Source organism: Ornithodoros turicata, chromosome 2 (assembly GCF_037126465.1).
Source record: "Ornithodoros turicata isolate Travis chromosome 2, ASM3712646v1, whole genome shotgun sequence".
NCBI classification, from domain to species: Eukaryota; Metazoa; Arthropoda; class Arachnida; order Ixodida; family Argasidae; genus Ornithodoros; species Ornithodoros turicata.
Window position 1 is genome coordinate 70,235,260 of NC_088202.1, and position 17,445 is coordinate 70,252,704.

General features: G+C 46.2%; 1 protein-coding gene across 9 annotated transcripts in view; it reads left to right on the forward strand.

The window, feature by feature from the left end:
* LOC135385549 (diacylglycerol kinase 1-like) overlaps positions 1-17,445 on the forward strand; it is a 479,846-nt gene that overhangs the window by 428,829 nt on the left and 33,572 nt on the right. For 7 of the 9 annotated variants that reach the window (XM_064614920.1, XM_064614922.1, XM_064614919.1 and 4 more), the window contains 8 exons: positions 5,337-5,601; positions 6,363-6,494; positions 7,455-7,580; positions 9,062-9,111; positions 14,273-14,347; positions 14,419-14,538; positions 16,041-16,161; positions 16,399-16,487. In XM_064614920.1, coding sequence (XP_064470990.1) covers positions 5,337-5,601; positions 6,363-6,494; positions 7,455-7,580; positions 9,062-9,111; positions 14,273-14,347; positions 14,419-14,538; positions 16,041-16,161; positions 16,399-16,487 — 978 coding nt within the window. The remainder of the gene's footprint in view (positions 1-5,336; positions 5,602-6,362; positions 6,495-7,454; positions 7,581-9,061; positions 9,112-14,272; positions 14,348-14,418; positions 14,539-16,040; positions 16,162-16,398; positions 16,488-17,445) is intronic. The other 2 variants (XM_064614924.1, XM_064614926.1) reach the window with 1 other exon arrangement.

A 17,445-nucleotide genomic window follows, 5' to 3' on the forward strand; every position in this document is an offset into this window, starting at 1 on the left:
CTGATTGACGGCGTTGTTTTCCTTTCGTGTCGAAATTCCCTCTGATGGCGGGTTGCCAGCCCCCTCAACAAGGAGCAGCAGTCTTTCACACTAACAACGCGCGAAGCATCCGTGAAGTGCGTCTTACCTCCATCCTTGCCTAGAGGCACCCTGACATTGGAGTCACTGATTTAGAGTCTCCACTTTACATGAGGGTGCTTTGGGACCATTTCGGCAATTCGTCAGGTTTTCTCGGAGAACGTCAAGCGCCTAGGGTTCTTCTTTCCCTTTATCCCGCCAGAATCATGCTTTCCGCTCCCCCTCAAAAAGTGGACAAGACAGCACAGATGACGTAGAAATTGTTATCTTAAAAATTGCTGCCTTGGGACTTTGTCACGGGATATGCCGATTTGGAGATAATGACGTAGCTGGGTGATCGTGGCACAGATGTCGTCCTCTGAAAGTTCTGCGGATTAATAGTAAGCGTAATTGCACGGCAGCTTCTCATTCTTTCTGGGAGGATCTCGTATGATGGGGATCTCGTATCACAACCGTCGTTTTTCGGATATTAACTCATTTGTAAAAAAAAAAATAAACGATGAAAAACGACGAATTATCGGAAAATAATAATATCCGACAAACACCCTCCGAATATGGTAAAAGATAAACTCCGAAAACATGTAACCCTAGATATGTGATATAACTCTTGAGCAGTGTTGAGGAGGATAACTCATTACAAAGTGATGTCCCTACCGGGGATATCCTGAAATGCCGGGTTGTTCTTCCCATGCCGATATCCAGGGATTTCGGGACTTGAGGGGAATATTGTGAACCATACCTTCCTTACTTTTGAGTTTACTCAGTGGCATTCATGGGGGGTGGGGGGGGGGGTAATGCCGAAATATGATTGTCGTTGTTGGCTAGGCCACACGCGAGTGAGCGTCGTCACGGCAATAGCAAAAGAAAGTAATTAAAGGGGTGAAGGTGAGGCATGTACAGGGTGAATGAAACCGATGAGACCGAAGTGCACTGTGGGCGAGAGCCACGCTAGAGAGGTCTTTGCGCATTTCCCATTTCTTAGAGAAAACGCACGAGGTTACGAGTTTTTGCAGATCGTTCTGCATAAGAACCAGTGGCGTTCAGTCGCAAGGCGGGAGACGATGGTAGTACCAATCAGGTGGCTAGTGGCGTGACGTTAACGGACTCGGTCAAGTGGGAGCTCCTCTTCCACTAGAGTCACGCCAGTAGAAACCGCTAGTGCTTCCAAAGTTATTCCGCTTCGGACATTCCTCATTTTGCAGGATGTTATTCCCAAATTCAGTTGCCACAGTCCTCTCCACCCTGCTTTGATTACCGGAACCCTCATCATCTTCATCATCATCTCTCATTATGTACAAGTGTCCCTGGGGCAGCGCCCAGCCTGCTGGCTGGCATCAACCCCATCTCATCATCGTATCGTTATGTATGTGTGTTATCGTTATGTATGTTCAGCGAAAACATATTGAGTACTCCATCTTGGCCATTGCTTCCCGTTTCCAGCTTGTAGCAACCAAGTCCGTCGTACCATTCTTCTTCAAACACAAAGATATACTATCTTCTTCCCGAAGGTGTTTTGCATGCCCCCCATTCCGTGACACTCGAGTTAAACCAAAGCAATGTTTCACATGGTCGCTCCTCATCAGAGGTGGGCATCCTCACGAGGGCAGATGGACATGATGACGTCCTCATCCTCACCTCATCTCCTCGTCTCCTAGTCCCTGCTAACTACATTTCATCTCGTCTGGACCACATCCATAAGATTAAGCTACCCCATTGTAACACCACTTCCTTGCTAAAATCATTCTTTCCTAAAACAATTAGTGACTGGAATCTCTTACCTGAACATGTTGCTTGTACACACGACCCTGATGGTCTTAAGGCTGCCGTCCTCCATTCCAGGGTTTCAGGTTCATCATGCTCTTCCCATGGTACATATGGTCTTCTTCCCTTATCAACTTGATATTTCATTTTTCACTTTTTGTAATACTTTTGTTACGCGTTTCTATTGTACTTTTCTTATGTGCTTCTCTCCACTCCGTTATGTAATACCCCTTGGGGGTCTTTAACGTACTTAAATAAAGAAATAAACTCTTAGAAACTCGGCGAACTGCTTAACCCTTTCGGCCCTGGAATTATTTATTTTGAGCCAGATCTTTTAAAATTTACTTTTTGTTAGTACTGTGCACCCATATAGTATGCTTACACCAAAAAAATATTCAGTTCATAGTTATTTCGTAAAATGGCTACGTGTCGTCAAAACAGGACACCAGGGCTCAATGGTTGTCGACTGCGGGGGCATATGGTAGACGAAGGCTGCGAGTCTAGTGAATGGTAGGACTGACTGAACGCGCGTTTAATGACGACGAATACAAGCAGCATGAACATATGATGTCTAAACCGTCTTCACGTGATACATTGTTGAGGTATTGGTACGAAACCAAAATTATTCGTAGGGTTTACTTGATTGCGTCGTTTTCGTAGGTTTTACTTACAACTATTAGGATTTTTATCGACGGTTTCTATGTTGTACTTATACTCACTTACGACAACTGGGTAATATAGGTCTTGCATAGCATTTGTCAGGCTTGCTCCACCGACATAGAGTAACGCATTCTTCCCAAAACAGACAGCAGGGTGCTGTGGTTTATCCAGAATCCCAAGCATGGGGGTCTTGCAAAAAACCTGGACCGAACATTGGATAATTTATTCCATGAGCAACACGCTTTTTGGTATGAACTCCGAAAAGAAATGCATCGATATGGTCACCTGTCACCTGGTCAAGCTGTCAGCTGAGAAGAGATGTGACCCTGGCGCACATTTCTTCTCATTATCACGCTGGTTCACTACGCGTGCCCTCATACACTTCTGTGCTCTTTTCGCTGCCTTCACTCGATCACCCCCTCGCGTCGCCCCGACCTAATCCAGCAATAAGGCATGTGCTCCCCCTAATGTACGTCCTTCGAGAAAGAGCCCCACCCCCCTCCCCCCAGAGTGATGGTCTGGAAGGCCACTATTTCAAAATCATGAGAAAGTACCAAAATCACGAAGATGATCGCAAGTTATGCGACAAGTGCTGCATGAACCATCGACATACGCGCCCTATTTGCACAACAGCCCTGATGGTGTCGAAATCGCCCAAGTGGTTAATACCCCGGAATACAAAAGGTAAGCGCGTACCGATCAGTTTCTCAACGCAGTGATGTTTCGTAGGTCTCACTTTATGTCGTAAATGTCGTTACCCTGTAGAGAAAGCCGTAATAAAATGACAAAGTTAATGCATTCCGCGTTCATGACCACGACCCACCTCCGCCATTTTTAGCACTTCGTCTTCGCAACGCCTTGGTCTTCGTCTCGGCACGCGTCTTCGTCTTCGTCTCGTCGACGCGTGGGATGCTCAACATGCAGTTCTATGTCGGTTCCAGTGGTTTCGGTTTTGTTTCCGAGCCGCACGAGCACTTTTTCTGACCTGTCCGATTTTGACGACGCCAGGGCCGAAAGGGTTAACGTGGGCCGCTGCGGAGGACACAGAAGACATCCTTATCCACTGTAATAGATATGCCACTCAACGTTCATCATTGAAGGCCGCTCTCGACCGACTGGACGGTAGACCTTTTGACACTGCAAAGGCGTTAGGTGTCTGGCCCTCCAGCAAGAGGGATTTAACAACAACAACGACACATAAATTAATGATGACGGATGGGGAAATCGCCACATAAGGTGCGGCCCGCTACCCCAAGACACAATGGACAGGGTGAGATGTGTCCTGATGATGAGATGACGAACGACGCTAATAGGGGTCGATAGTCAGTGAAGTCAATGAGACAACAGCAGGCTAGGCAAAAACACAACACACAAAAATGCAGCAGGGATGCAGCTTTGACTGCGCTTGTGCATTTTACTGCACAGTGTTCTTTGTAATCTGTTTATTAGCTTCTGTGCACTGTCGGGGTGTGATGTTGTGATTGTTCCAGCTTATCACTTATCAACTTAGAAACAAATGTGAGGTGAGGTGAGGTGAGGAGAAAGCTCTGTTGAAGGAAATTAAGTTGAGGGCAATGATCGTGAGAGAGAGCATTTGCCCACCTCTGCTCCTGATAGAATGGCGCATTGAGCGAGTTTTCGTGCAACCCTACATGCCATTCGTTTCGTAACTTGGAAACTCTCTCGCTCTTCCTGCGTGCTGTAAACTGGCAGTTCTTTCATGACGTGCCGAGCGACTATTGTCCCTCTCGTGCCTGGGCAATACTCGGAAATGCGGATAATCGTGATTAATGTGAAAACAGCGAGTAAGAAATCACACGGATGTCATCGGAGGCTTGTCCTCCTGTGTGCACATGTGACGGCTGTTTGGAGACAGGCACGGATGCATACGGCGTCGCACCTTCTCTATGTTTTAATACAAACAAGATAGCTATTTATATAAATTTTGTTTAAAGGTATATTAAAGTGCAAAAAATTCCTCTCGCGGAATCAAGGATGCCGTTACGTTGACAGTAATACAAAAGGAACAGGATTGACCCGTTGGGTCGTTCGTGAGTTAAGCGTGAAGGAAACCGCAATCGACGCTTTCGCTCTTGTCTGCTTCTCAAGAGGAACCACAATGCGAGTCGGCCTCCCATTGGTATCCGCAAACGATTTGCCAATCATGGCTGTTGATCGTTTGAGGAAACCAATGGAAGGCACCCTTGCCTCTTCAGAAAAGAGAAAGCGTAAATTGCAGCTTCCTTCGCGATAAAATCACGGGCGACGCAATGAGTGAATTTAGTTCCTTTTATATGGCCACGGTGAAGGCAGCCTTGGATCCACGAGGATATTTTTTTTTTCACTTTAATGCCCCTTTAATAATGTACTAGTCACGACGTGGTGTCTCTAAAGCTGTCACTACTACAGGCATGAATTCGATTCCTTCGGAGGAAAATTGGCTTACAAAAGGAAGGCCAAGTTTACGTGTCTGTCGTTTGTTTTGCGTGCTTGTTTCTTCCTTTGTGCGTGTACGGTTCCTTTGTGCTTCATTTCTCATACTTCTCAGTAGATTTCTCGAGACATGTCATGCGTGTGTCTTGCGTGTTTGCGTGTGTCATGTGTGTGTGCGAGTGTGTATGCCTCATCGTTTTCATCGTCATCCACCTCATATGTTAACCCACATGCACTGAGGTATGGTACCGCAATTGTGGCGGTGAATCACCTCCTCCCATCGTCATTCATGTAGTAGTTGTTGTTGTTCTCGAGACCATCTCATCTTTAGTATTTCACGAAACGACTTGTTGCACGTGTTAACTAACGAGAATCGCTTGGTTGCGTTGCGTGTGGCTTTGAAGATGGCGGCGGTGACGTCCACGACTGCGTGCGCGCCCATCACGTCGCACACGCAGCACAGTGGGTCGCTACCCGAGCTGGCCAAGCAGTCCCTAACGGTGGTGCCTCCGTCAGCTGTGTTGGCCGTCACTGGAGAACAGCGGCGCGAAGAGAGCAAACCGCACCATGTAGGCTTCGCAGAACGCCTCCACGGACTCACCGAGAGACTGCACAGCATCGGAGGACACCTGCGAAACGACGGCGACAGCTCTGCCAGAACAAGAACGGGTATGTTTTCATCTCATAACCAGCACGCACAGATTGAAGGGTTTGCTGGATGCCCTAGGCTGTCGACCATTTAACGCAGTAAACGTTCTAAAGAACTGGTCGAGACAGCGGAGGCAACCCGCGTTGCACCTGGTGCGGAACGACACACGTGCTGCAGCCATCTCATAAAAAATCACACAAGGCTGAAAGGTACAAAATATCCAGAAAGCAACAGCTTGTTTTAAATCCAAGAGATCTGTGGTGTCGCTCATGATCGTAGTTGTCTTGCGACGTATAGCCACGTTTTATCAGTTATTATCAAGAGTTACGGAGCAGCTAGATGCACTAGTGCGGGCTTTCAACTACTTTTTTTATTTCTATCATGCTTTCCCGTACTCAGTGCACAGCATAGTCGCTGAACACAGTGCTTCTTCAGCTAACTTCTTTTCTTGGGTATGTTGATAACTATTGGAGCATAACGATCCTCATGCCTCGGAGTGCCACAACTGAACGTACGTTTGCACGAATAAGATAATACACCTATGTGAAAGACAGCGCCATTTCGTTGAGACGACGCTTCGCAACTAATTAGTAAAACCATCCGATGCTACATCTTCCTTTCCAAGGTGCTATTGAAGCATAATCTGTTTTAGTGGAGAAGGTCTGCATGCAAATAAACGACGCTTAAGAACGTCGGTTACAGTGCTTTGTTGACCGTGGTTGAGGTGGCAAAGGAAAAAAAAATGGTATACAGTGGGGGTTTCATTAGATACATTTTACAGGAAGCGCCTCAATTCACCCTGTGGTGACGGTAACGCAGAACTACGGTGACTCTACGGACTCCTCCCCGAACCAAAGCCAGGTTTCCAGGAATTCCTCCAGAAAGTCAAACAGCTCCTTACTCGTCCACAATGGTATGCTTCAAGCTGTGACGGTGCGCCGTCGCTAATTGAATTGCTCTAACGAGCATTTTGGCCGTCTACGCCTTCGAAAGTAGAAGCAGAAACCAGATATTTCCGACAAGCCTACAAACCATCTTAATAGAACAGCCAATGGCCCTGGATCAATCCTGTCAGTCAGCGGAAGTAGGCAGTAACCAAATTATAACCGCCGTCTGTATTCCCTCTTGCTTATTGATCGCCCCAAACCACGGTCTTAGCTTCTTTTGTAACCCGATGCGATTCTGTACTACGAGGATGACAGTGTACCAGTAACGTCCACTTCCTGAAGCTATGCTCTGTTCTATACTACTCGACCAACAGTGACTTGTTCAGGTTTTCCCTCATTACTGCATGATAAAAAATATATGAAAAAGGAAAACCTAGATTCGTATGCTAATACGATTTCTACTCAGCCAGAGGACGATTACTTAACCTATTTACGTCGTCTCTGCTGCTATTGTATTGTTGACTCTCTGAGATGAGCCACAGAACATCTTGTACTCATCTTCCCAAACTTTCCCTAACCTAATCAACCAACAAACTACGATTCACTGCGTCTACTATCTTTCATTTGAGCGCAACTCGCCTTTATTAGGGCGTATTCTGTACGCAAGGAAATAGCAGGTACACACTCCGGGTGCACACGTGAACCGGGTGCTAGCACCGGCTGAACGCCGCCCACAGATTGGGCACACTATTTCCTTGAGTCAGCAATGGATTGCGTATACGCTACAATTAAAGCTCTGTTATCTGTCACCATTTACACGTTAGCATCTGTTTTTCAAACCCTGTTCCTTATTGACTGACCGATTGAAAGTGTTGTGGAGTGACATGACTTCTATTTGAGGAATACCGAGCGCATTTGTTATCCTTGGTGTCTAAGAGCTCTACGAATTTGTGGTAGTATTGGCTTAAGGGTTGGATTGTTGGCAGTGGACCTGAAGCCTCTTCGTAAGACGAGTAGCCATGTGGACGTGCACACGGTCCGTGTTCCTCTGAAGGACATCATCTGTTACCTTTCCCTTATGGAAGCAGGGCGTCCAGAGGACAAGCTAGAATGTGAGTACGGTTAACTTCAGAACCATGCCGATATAAACACTTTGCCGATTGTAAAACTATGCAATGTGCGCACAATTTAGTTTTTCGTAAGACAGGCTTGTAAGACGAGTCACAACTAAACCATCGTTGTCAACCGCGAAGTTGGGCGTGCTGTAGAAATCATTATTTTTCTGTCTAAACTAAGATCTGTTGCCTGTATAAGGATATTACCAAGATTTTCATTTCAGGCGGGTGTAGGTGTTCCGTAGAAGAACTGTGACACCCATATTTGCTGCTTGTCTGGCTTTTTGAGCCTTTCATTTTTGGCAAGATTTTTGGGGGAGGTATTACGGGGGGGGGGGGGGGGGGGTGCTGGAAAAATCCCTGCAGGCATCGGACACAGGGATTTTCCTACCCCCTGATTCTTCGCAACACCCCCCCTCCTTAAATTTCTGATTGCCCAGTATAGTTCGGCTACCAATTCATATACCCATAAAGCTGTATCCATAAATATATACCCCCTTCGAAGCTCGGTATCCTCCCCCCCCCCCCCCAGAAGTCGATTTCTGGGAAAAGTACTAGCCCCAGCGCAGACCACACAAATGACCACACAGACGACACAAATCCCGATGCTTATCGTTATCAGACTGGCAGAGAGCGCGGCACGGCAGGCGGGTGAATTCCTCAGGCAACAGCGCGCTCTCTGTGTTGCCTTTCCCGCTCTTAATAAAATTAAGAAAATGTGTTTGTCGTATTCTCTTTCCATAACTTTGTGAATGTAACAGGCCATCGAAAATTCAAGATTCCGGTCCAGTTACACTTTTTATACAGCAATAGTTAGAAAGGAATCCTCAGCTTGTTATTTAGCAACGATTAATAATTTCGGCGGACTAGTTTAGACTTAGTTTGTAGCGAGGTCAAATATCTTTTGCGGCCCTTGGAAAAAGTGGTCGACAAAAGGGGGGGGGGGAATATGGCCCTTGAGATTGTAAGGGTTCCCGACCCCTGATAGTGGTATCAAACCTTTATTTCGTGTTTTCTTACGTGTGGTTAACTGTTCTAAACTATGAAGATTATGTATTTCGCCTTCCTTTTTTTTTATGTATCTTTGTGTGTTAACGTCTCCACTTTTCTTTCTTTTTTCCAATCACTTAATGTATTTAGAACTTGGTTATATAGGTCCCACTATGCGTAAGACTTGGTTGCTCCACAGCGATGAATTAACGGCACGTGGCTGCAAAAATCTTAAAACGAACTGTTCTGCATGCATGAATCATGAAATGCGTCGGTGCTGTGGCATTTCTTTCAGTGTTTTTGGACAGGTTTTCAAAAGGAACGTTTTTGTAAAACTTTTCCGCTTGTTCCCGCGATAGTTCATGGCAAGTCACTTGAAGGTGGATTGTATACTTAATGGTTATAATACTGTTACAGATTCATAGCATGGTTTGTCTCCACCAGTGTATTGAACATTGTGGATAATTATCATTTGATTACACTTGCAGTCATGTTCAGACTATACGATACGGATGGCAACGGATACCTTGACAACAACGTAAGTAGACGAGGCCTTCAGTGCTGAACTTTCTAAAGGCAGTGAACCCTCACCGTCGGTCGTAGTGCAGGAAACTGTTAGAACCAGACGTGTGAGGCCTTCCCCTACCCCCTTTCCTCCCCTTTCTCGAGCAACGTGTCGCCAATCTAGGCAGGCAGACTGCTCGAATCTTCACGTCACCCCCCCCCCCTCCCCCTTTGAGTGTATTCTAATTTTTCGCGCGGTAGGTAATGTTTTAGTGTAATTATGCATCACTGCCTTTTAACGTTTTGTCAGTCTGTCGTATGGACACTCTCCTTGCGTGGTAAATGCATCGTAGCGTGGTTGAGACACTATGGAGTTCTAGGAAATCGTAAGCGCTCCCCGAAGCCGACTCTGTATCGCTGTCAGTCAATCAGATATCAGCAACGAGATGTCATAGGCAGACAAACCTTACTTGTAGCATCGTGACACCATTGTTATTATTTATTATCATTAACGTGACGTCAGTCACTCCGAAGGAATCGGCAAATTCGTAAAGGCGATTCCTTTACGAATCGCCTGATTCGTAAAGGAATCAGGCGATTGGCTTATCATGTTTTCGGAAACGTTATCGTGAAACTTCTACGTTCTCCTAAAACTCCCTATACTGTTTGTGCGGCTTATGTCCATATTTTTCTTTCTTTATCATCATCAGCATCGGCATCACTCTTTGCGCTGCGCTTCCAGCAAATGCATGCAGCAATGGTGCATTACCACACATCTGTGTATGTGTCAGAGTCATTTTTCGAACTGTATAGCGACGCTCCTCGAAATATAGTAAGAGTTAAATCGGCACCGTCCTTTTGTAGTCATGCACCAGCCTGTCAGCACCCTACTTCTCCTTTCCATTAAATTAACGTAATTTTGATATCACGCGACGGAATCTAACGCGGAGTAGCGTTGGCTGCAAAGTGGTTTGCAGCCAGTAAAATTGCTCTGCAGGTTGTCCTCCAGTGTGCTAGTGAAGTAACTTGGAGACTAGGCTGGTACGAGCCGAAGCAGTTTGACGCCCCCATGCTAATACGCGGGACAAACATAATAAATAAATAAACTGCCCAAGACAAACTACCACGCGCTTTTGCGCTGCACACGAAAACGAGCATGCCTTTGATCACAAGCACGATTCCGCTCCAGTAAACCATCGTTCTCTGTCGTAGTTGCAACTCCCCCACGCGGCTTTGCCTGCAGTTGGTGAATCATTCGACTGTTCAGCACTCAGGCATCGTTATAGCGCGTTTCGCACTGAATGGCCGGCCTGAATTTAAAAATATACGTATGAGGTTTCTTTTGTGCTATCCTTTAAGTGTACACACGTGCAATAAATTGGGACGTCTGTCCTTTCGAAAGGCGGGCGAGATTTTGGACCAGTGATTTACCCAGACCCCCCTACACCCCCTAACACACCCCAAATGTTCAGTGACACCCCCTAACTTTTTCAGCTGTGTACCCCCTACAGGGGGTGCCCCTGCGATTTCAGCTTCAGACACCTGTCAGTAATGATATGTTGAAGCGTAATGACGTAACTTTAATAATGACCGCCCCCCCCCCCCGCCAATTTTTTCTCACCCCTCCGTGCTTGGGATTCTGAATGAACCACTGTTTTGGGCGTAGAATTTACTTGGGTGACTTTCGTGATATTAATTGTTTTATGGAGTTTATGACCTCGACTGCTAAGCACTAGTTGACAGTTTTGAAGCACAGACAACGTTGACGGCTGTGTCTAGGGGTTGATCTTTGAGAGCGTTGGGACGGAACTGGTGGAGGAGCCGTAGACGCCGAAGGTGGCTCTTTGCTCTCGGACACGCTATACTCCGTAACGCCAAAACGTCACAGCAGATTCATGAAGTGTCACCAACGTAAACGCTCACAACGACGTACATTCTGCGTCAACAACTAGTGTCACAGCCTCTTTAATGAACGTCCACGCTCCTATACCAGTGTAAATTCAACTGCAGTCTGCTAGAGCAGAGCACAAGCTATGGATGAGCATTCGCGTGCGAACTTTGTTGCTCAAAGAGCAAGTATTTTCGTCCTCATAACGTTTTGATGGCTAGCTGCCGTGCCACAGGGCTATTGGGCTGCCAACAAAGGTCATGACGCGCGTCTTCCTTACATCCTCCTTACAATATAGAGGAATTTGTTACTGCTCTCCGTGGAACAGTGATTCTATTAATGTGCACACAGTAGGTTTCTGTTGTCGTTCCATTTCCCTCATCGAGACAGCACACAGTGCGCGTTTGATGCCCATACAAGGACATGAATAACCTTTTAGATGAGCGTTATGATGTTTGTGGTCGCGAATAAAAGAGGACTGTCGCTGTGCATCGACAGTATCCAAGAATGATACACATTCATCATTCATGAGTGCTACGTTAATGTGCTCGAAATGTTGCACACCGAGGACATGCACTTTCCGGGATTAGTTGAGGTCAAAGGGAGGAAGAGGGGGAGTTGGTGATAGTTCATGTCGCTACAAGGCAGCACTGAGACGGGACGAAGGGCGGTTAAAACAAGGAGACAAACGTATCTGCAAACTCTCAACTGACAGAACCAGTCTCGGCGATGCTTTGGAACTCGGTCCGAAATTTTGTGTGCAACCAAAACTGAAGAGACCCGAGCTTTTAGGTCTTATTAGAAGAGTGGCGATCGGTGTTCCAGATGAAGTAAAATCCACCTGCATCGACCAAATGTTAGGAGCTGTCAAAGGTTTCTCGCTTCGTTGTACCACTCCTATAAGGATGAAAAAGATTGTTGACTATTTTAAAGAGTCACATTATAATCTGGTGACTTCCGACAAAGAAGGGGGTTTTGTGATCCTCCCCAGACGAGAATCTGATCAAAAGGCGTCAAATGCATTGGAAAAGAACTTCATGTCCATTGGAGCTGAAGAGGCCGTGAATGCTCGCACTTCCATTATCAAATTGTGCAAAACGACCAATCTCAACAAACTGGCTAAGGCGGTTACAGATCAGAAGGATCCATATCTTTCAACCTTTTTTACGGCGAAGACGCACAAGCCTGACATGCCCTTTCGGACAATTATCACTGAGCGTAAGTCGTGGCAAAGAAGTGTTTCGTGGTTTCTGCAACGTCACCTACAAGGACTCTACATACCTGATCCCTATCTCGTCAAGAACTCCGAGGAGGTCATTCAGTTTCTGCAACAATAGCAAACTCCGGACTTGTGTTTTGTTTCTTTAGACGTGGTTGACCTTTTTTATTCTATACCTTTATCTGGGCTTCTTCTGGCTGTCCAGGATGTCATCGAAGGGACCTCGCCAGTTTCGTTCCAAAATAGTGTTGGAATCAGTGTTGCATCGTTCATGGAACTTCTAGCCAGCTACCTAAAGGCCACGGTGATCAACAGTGGAAGCAAGTATTATATCCAAAAATCAGGGACACCGATAGGTTCATGTGTGTCTCCACTTCTTTGTGAAATTTTTCTGGGCAAGTGTGACAAGTTAATGGAGGAGACACTAAAAGGTATGCCTCGCCACCATGTGTGTAGATATGTGGATGACTTCCTGCTGTTCTATGAAAAAGATCTGGCCGCTTTCATTGAGATATTCAGGAAGTGCATGGGGGGTTTGGAACTCACCTTAGAACAACCCGAGAACGACACTTTACAGTTTTTGGACGTTCTCATCCAAAAGACCCAACAGCATATCTGCTATAAGTACAACCCTAGGTCCAAAAAGGGCCTCCTGCCATATGCTTCGGCTCACTCCAAGTTAGTGAAGAGGGGTTTGGCCAAATCAGTAATGCGTGCAGCTCCGGTAAAATCGTGTCAGCACATGTTGGACAGTAGCTTCGAGACCCACATAACCAGACTGAGATGTGCTGCATTTCCTGAGAATGTGCTAGTAGATGTTGCTGAGGTTTTACTGAAGCAGCTTAGGGGATCTACTCCGAAAAGGACCTTTGTACATAGGGTATCTCACAATATAAAAAGGATTGCGGGCAGGTTTGATATTCAGGTTATATTCTCTGCTCCACGCAAGTTGCAAAGTCTTTGCTCACACATTAATAAAGAGCCTAATGTTTAGGGGTGTGGCATTCGCCACAAGAAGCCTTTTGTTGCCTGCGACTTAGGCACCATATATTCTATTCCTCTAGATTGTGGTGCGTGCTATATTGGTCAGTCGGGGCGGTGCTTGAACGTCCGACATATGGAACATGCATCGACTATACGCCGCACCCCATCAGGTCACCTTGGCCTGCACTGTAGGGACTGCGAGTGCATACCATGCTTCGAAAAAACATCTGTTCTGTGCAAGAACTCTGATAAGACTGTACGGAAGATAATTGAAGCCTTTTGTATTCACAGAAAAGGGATGCATTGTATCAGTGCCCCGTCCCTTGCGCTGACTGAATTAGAAAAAGAGTTTCTAAACGTGGAGTGTGGGGTTGACCTTGCGGGCCCACGTGGACCACACTAGGGGCATAGAATTTTGTGTAGCTAGTGCGCCACGTATTTTCCTTTTGATTGTTTAAATATGCCTGCGCAAATAAATTTCTGTCAGTTGAGAGTTTGCAGATACGTTTGTCTCCTTGTTTTAACCGCCCTTCGTCCCGCCTCAGTGCTGCATTGTAGCGACATGATTAGTTGAGGGAGTGAGGAATCTGCGAAGTGCAGCTGAAGCAGTACGAGGCAGATAAGCAGATGCCAATGACCGGCGATTGGCTACATGCATGCTCAGGGAAATGCATATTTTTCTGCGTACATTTTGAACGTTTATATTTTTATCTGCAAGTTTCTTCATGAAATTGCACGTTGGTGGAGCAGGCGGCGTCTTCTTACTTGCAATCAACAGAGCGGCGGTATTCTTGGCGGCCACTTTAGCGTTTTGTTTTTGGCAGCTTCACATAACATTTCTTCAGTACGTTGCCAAAGAGTCACTTAATTGCGGAAACCTATTATGATATCATATCGCCGGTGTAAGAAGCAGCGAAAAATGACTCGGCAGTGCACGGGTAAGGTTCACGGCTGACAGCTTACCAGCACTCAGCTGCGATTCCGGTTACGCTTGTTGGAATTTTCACGTTTGGTGTCTCCTTTGTTGAGCCGCACCCCTGGAAGAGCATGCGCTGTGAAGTTTTGTAACCCACTGCCATATGGTAACCAGCATGTGGTACGCAGGAGACTGACTGTATCGTGAACCAGATGATGAGCGTGGCTGAATATCTGGGCTGGGACGTGTCTGAACTGAAGCCAGTGAGTATAGTTTCTAAGCATATGGCCACGACGTGTGCCCCAAGTATTTTAATACGCGTCGACCTATGCAGATCTTGCAAGAGATGATGGTGGAGATTGACTACGACTCTGACGGCACGGTGTCGCTGGAAGAGTGGAAAAGAGGTGGAATGACCACCATCCCTCTCCTGGTCTTGCTCGGGCTGGATTCCGTAAGTCGCATTCCTCCGTATATGTGGTAAGCCTTTTCGATAGTTCAAGAACAAAAATTACAAAGAAGTAACATATCCTTGAGTTTGAGGAACACAAAAATATGTCATCATCGTCTTGTGTGTTCCTTAAAGAGACCATGAAAGGATATTTGACAAGCCTACGATCATTTTCAATTTGTTCCTCTGTACTAAAGCATTCACCCTGTGAAATATGAAGTTGAAAATCGTTCAACTAGCGAAAATATTCTATATTAACCACGGCCGTGAACAGCGGCTGCTACGACCCGCCTGCGAGGCGAACTGGCCGTCACATCATACAAAGGGGATGTTGCCGATTCGCGGACGGTCTTTTGCGAGCAAGATGCAAACTTCGCCGTGAAGTACTACGTTTTAATTTGACCTAGAGCTAAGATTGTATCTAATCGTTGACATAGAATCCTACCTACTTACTAAGTGTAATGTTGCCGTTGATTGTCGGCATGGTTAGCGGAGTACGTTTTCCTCCCTGAGCTTCTTCTTCGTCAGAAAATATCTCTGCCAGTGGCCTTTTGGGAGCTGCTACGTACGGAACGATTCCTAGACGCTGTGTACGTCGCACAATGGCTTCCTCCATCGCTGACAATTTGCGTTTTGCCATATTCCTACTGATTTCGACGGCAGATATAGGACGTCGTTGTTGTCCAAACCGAAACCTTGCACCCGCGGGGTGTGTGCTCAGGGTCGTCCACAATTGGCTGAGAGGTGTGGACGTTGATGGCGTAAGCCCGCTTCGAAGGGATGTATCCGGCGGTCACGCCCCGCTATTTTTTAAACTTTATTGTTCATTTCTGCAGTAATAGGAGGTACGTAAAAAAAGCTACACAGTGCAGCTTGAGGAAGTCCGTACCCCCCTCGATACAAGGGTGACGCAACCAGAAAAGAACATATTACATACACATCTAAATTGGTAATATTTACACAGTTTCACGATTTTTATGGATTAGGATTTGTTAAGGAGCACTTACAAAAATATATTTTTTTAGTTCCGTGCGTGACATTTTGGATAGTGGTGAACCAGGGAAAAAGCATCCGTTTAAAACGCGGGGGACACCGTATGTACGCATCTGCCTTCCGTATTTCGTTCTAACTGCTGGTATATGCCAATAATGGTCGTGTCTCGTATTGTATGCTGTCCTATGCACTCTTACATCTGCTTGTTTATTGATACAAGATACGTGCCTACCATTCGCAAAACGTAATTTTTTGACTCGAAGAAATTCGTGGTAATGAATTTTGCGTGGTAACCGCGCCCCCGGTGCACTGAATACGGTTAAAAGTATGATAGTGAGAGATCATGAGAACCGTTTCCGGCATAGGACTTGGAATTCGCGAAAATCATTTCATGGTCCCCTTAAACTAAAAGAAATGTCAGCTCTTTCTACAGTACACCGGCTTGCTTGTATCATTCTAATTTGTTCAACAAAAATTAGGCTGATCTTGCATTGCCTCTTTGACAAATGCAGCAGAACGTGAAGGACGATGGCAACCACGTATGGCGACTGAAGCATTTCAACCGGCCAGCTTATTGCAATCTCTGTCTCAACATGCTCGTAGGGCTCGGCAAGAAGGGACTGTGCTGCATTTGTAAGCCTTACAAGTTTATCACTGAAGTAAATTATGCTCACTTTTGAACGTCATTTAGTTGCGGTATGGTATAACCGTATGCCCCCCCCCCCTTTCCATTGACCTCCCTGAATGATGTCCCACAATTCCTTCTTCGTGCATTATTTTACTCTAAGTGCACGTACCGTATTCTATTTTCACTGCAGCTTTAAATATCTTGTGGTCCACGCTCTCTCTTTCTCTGCATGTTCTTTTTAGTTTGTAAGTACACAGTACACGAGCGATGTGTCCAGAGAGCTCCAGCTTCCTGTATCAACACCTATGTCAAGTCGAAGAGAACGTCACAGGTAATACGCATTCAAAAATCGGGTTCATTCGTTTCATTAGCGTGTTGCTTAGTGGCCGCATTAAGCGGCCTGTGTACGTGCACGCGTACGTGCTTGCAAAATGCAAACTCTGTCCGATTCGCCCAATTTTTCGAACAAATGAGATCAGTTCCTGTTACAATTTGTATTCCAGTTTTTACTATTTCCCTGGAGCGGCTGATTAACGTTTTCATATCATGTACCTTCAGCGATGCTCAAAACAGCCAAGACCTAGACCACGCATTTCCACCGGTAGCTCCTGCAGGTTTCCAAAAACTGTCACGAACACCGAACCATAGCATTTCCTTTTCAGTTTAAAGACGCACGAAGCCTGTATGTATACGGTGTTTACAGAAAATACCGAAGTCGTATTTGCCCACGTAACGAAGTGTGTGTGTGGGGGGGGGGGGGGGGGGATATGTTTCATAGAACGAGTTCCCTACTAATCAGTTGAGTTTCCGGTGGCGCCCGACGACCCACTTGTGCCGGCTAGACCTACAGAAAACTCGGGGAAATTAAACTCTGCGGAACAAAATCAATATAGCGACCAAACTGAGGCTCTGGAATCTGGTCCCCGGATAGTCGTGCGCAGGTCTAGGGACGCCCTAACGGTGCAGAAACCAAACTAACTGAAATGAGCTTCCATGTGGGACTTCAAGGGGCTGCGACAGGTCATCCTAGGTTATCCCAGATAAACATTAAAAAAAAGCCGTTCTTTGCACCGATGTGAACCTGCATTGAAAGTTTCACAGCGAGAAGGCTAATAGAAGCGGAGAAAATGGGCACTGCGGATACCGAAACTCATGCGGCTCTGACATCACAGACCTCACCGCCGCCAGTGAGGAGGCGCACGAGAAGTCAGGTGCGAACGGCTGCCAATGGGAATGGACGCACCTCTGAGACCTGTGACGTCTGCGCTTTGCTCGGGCTTGTATCTCGC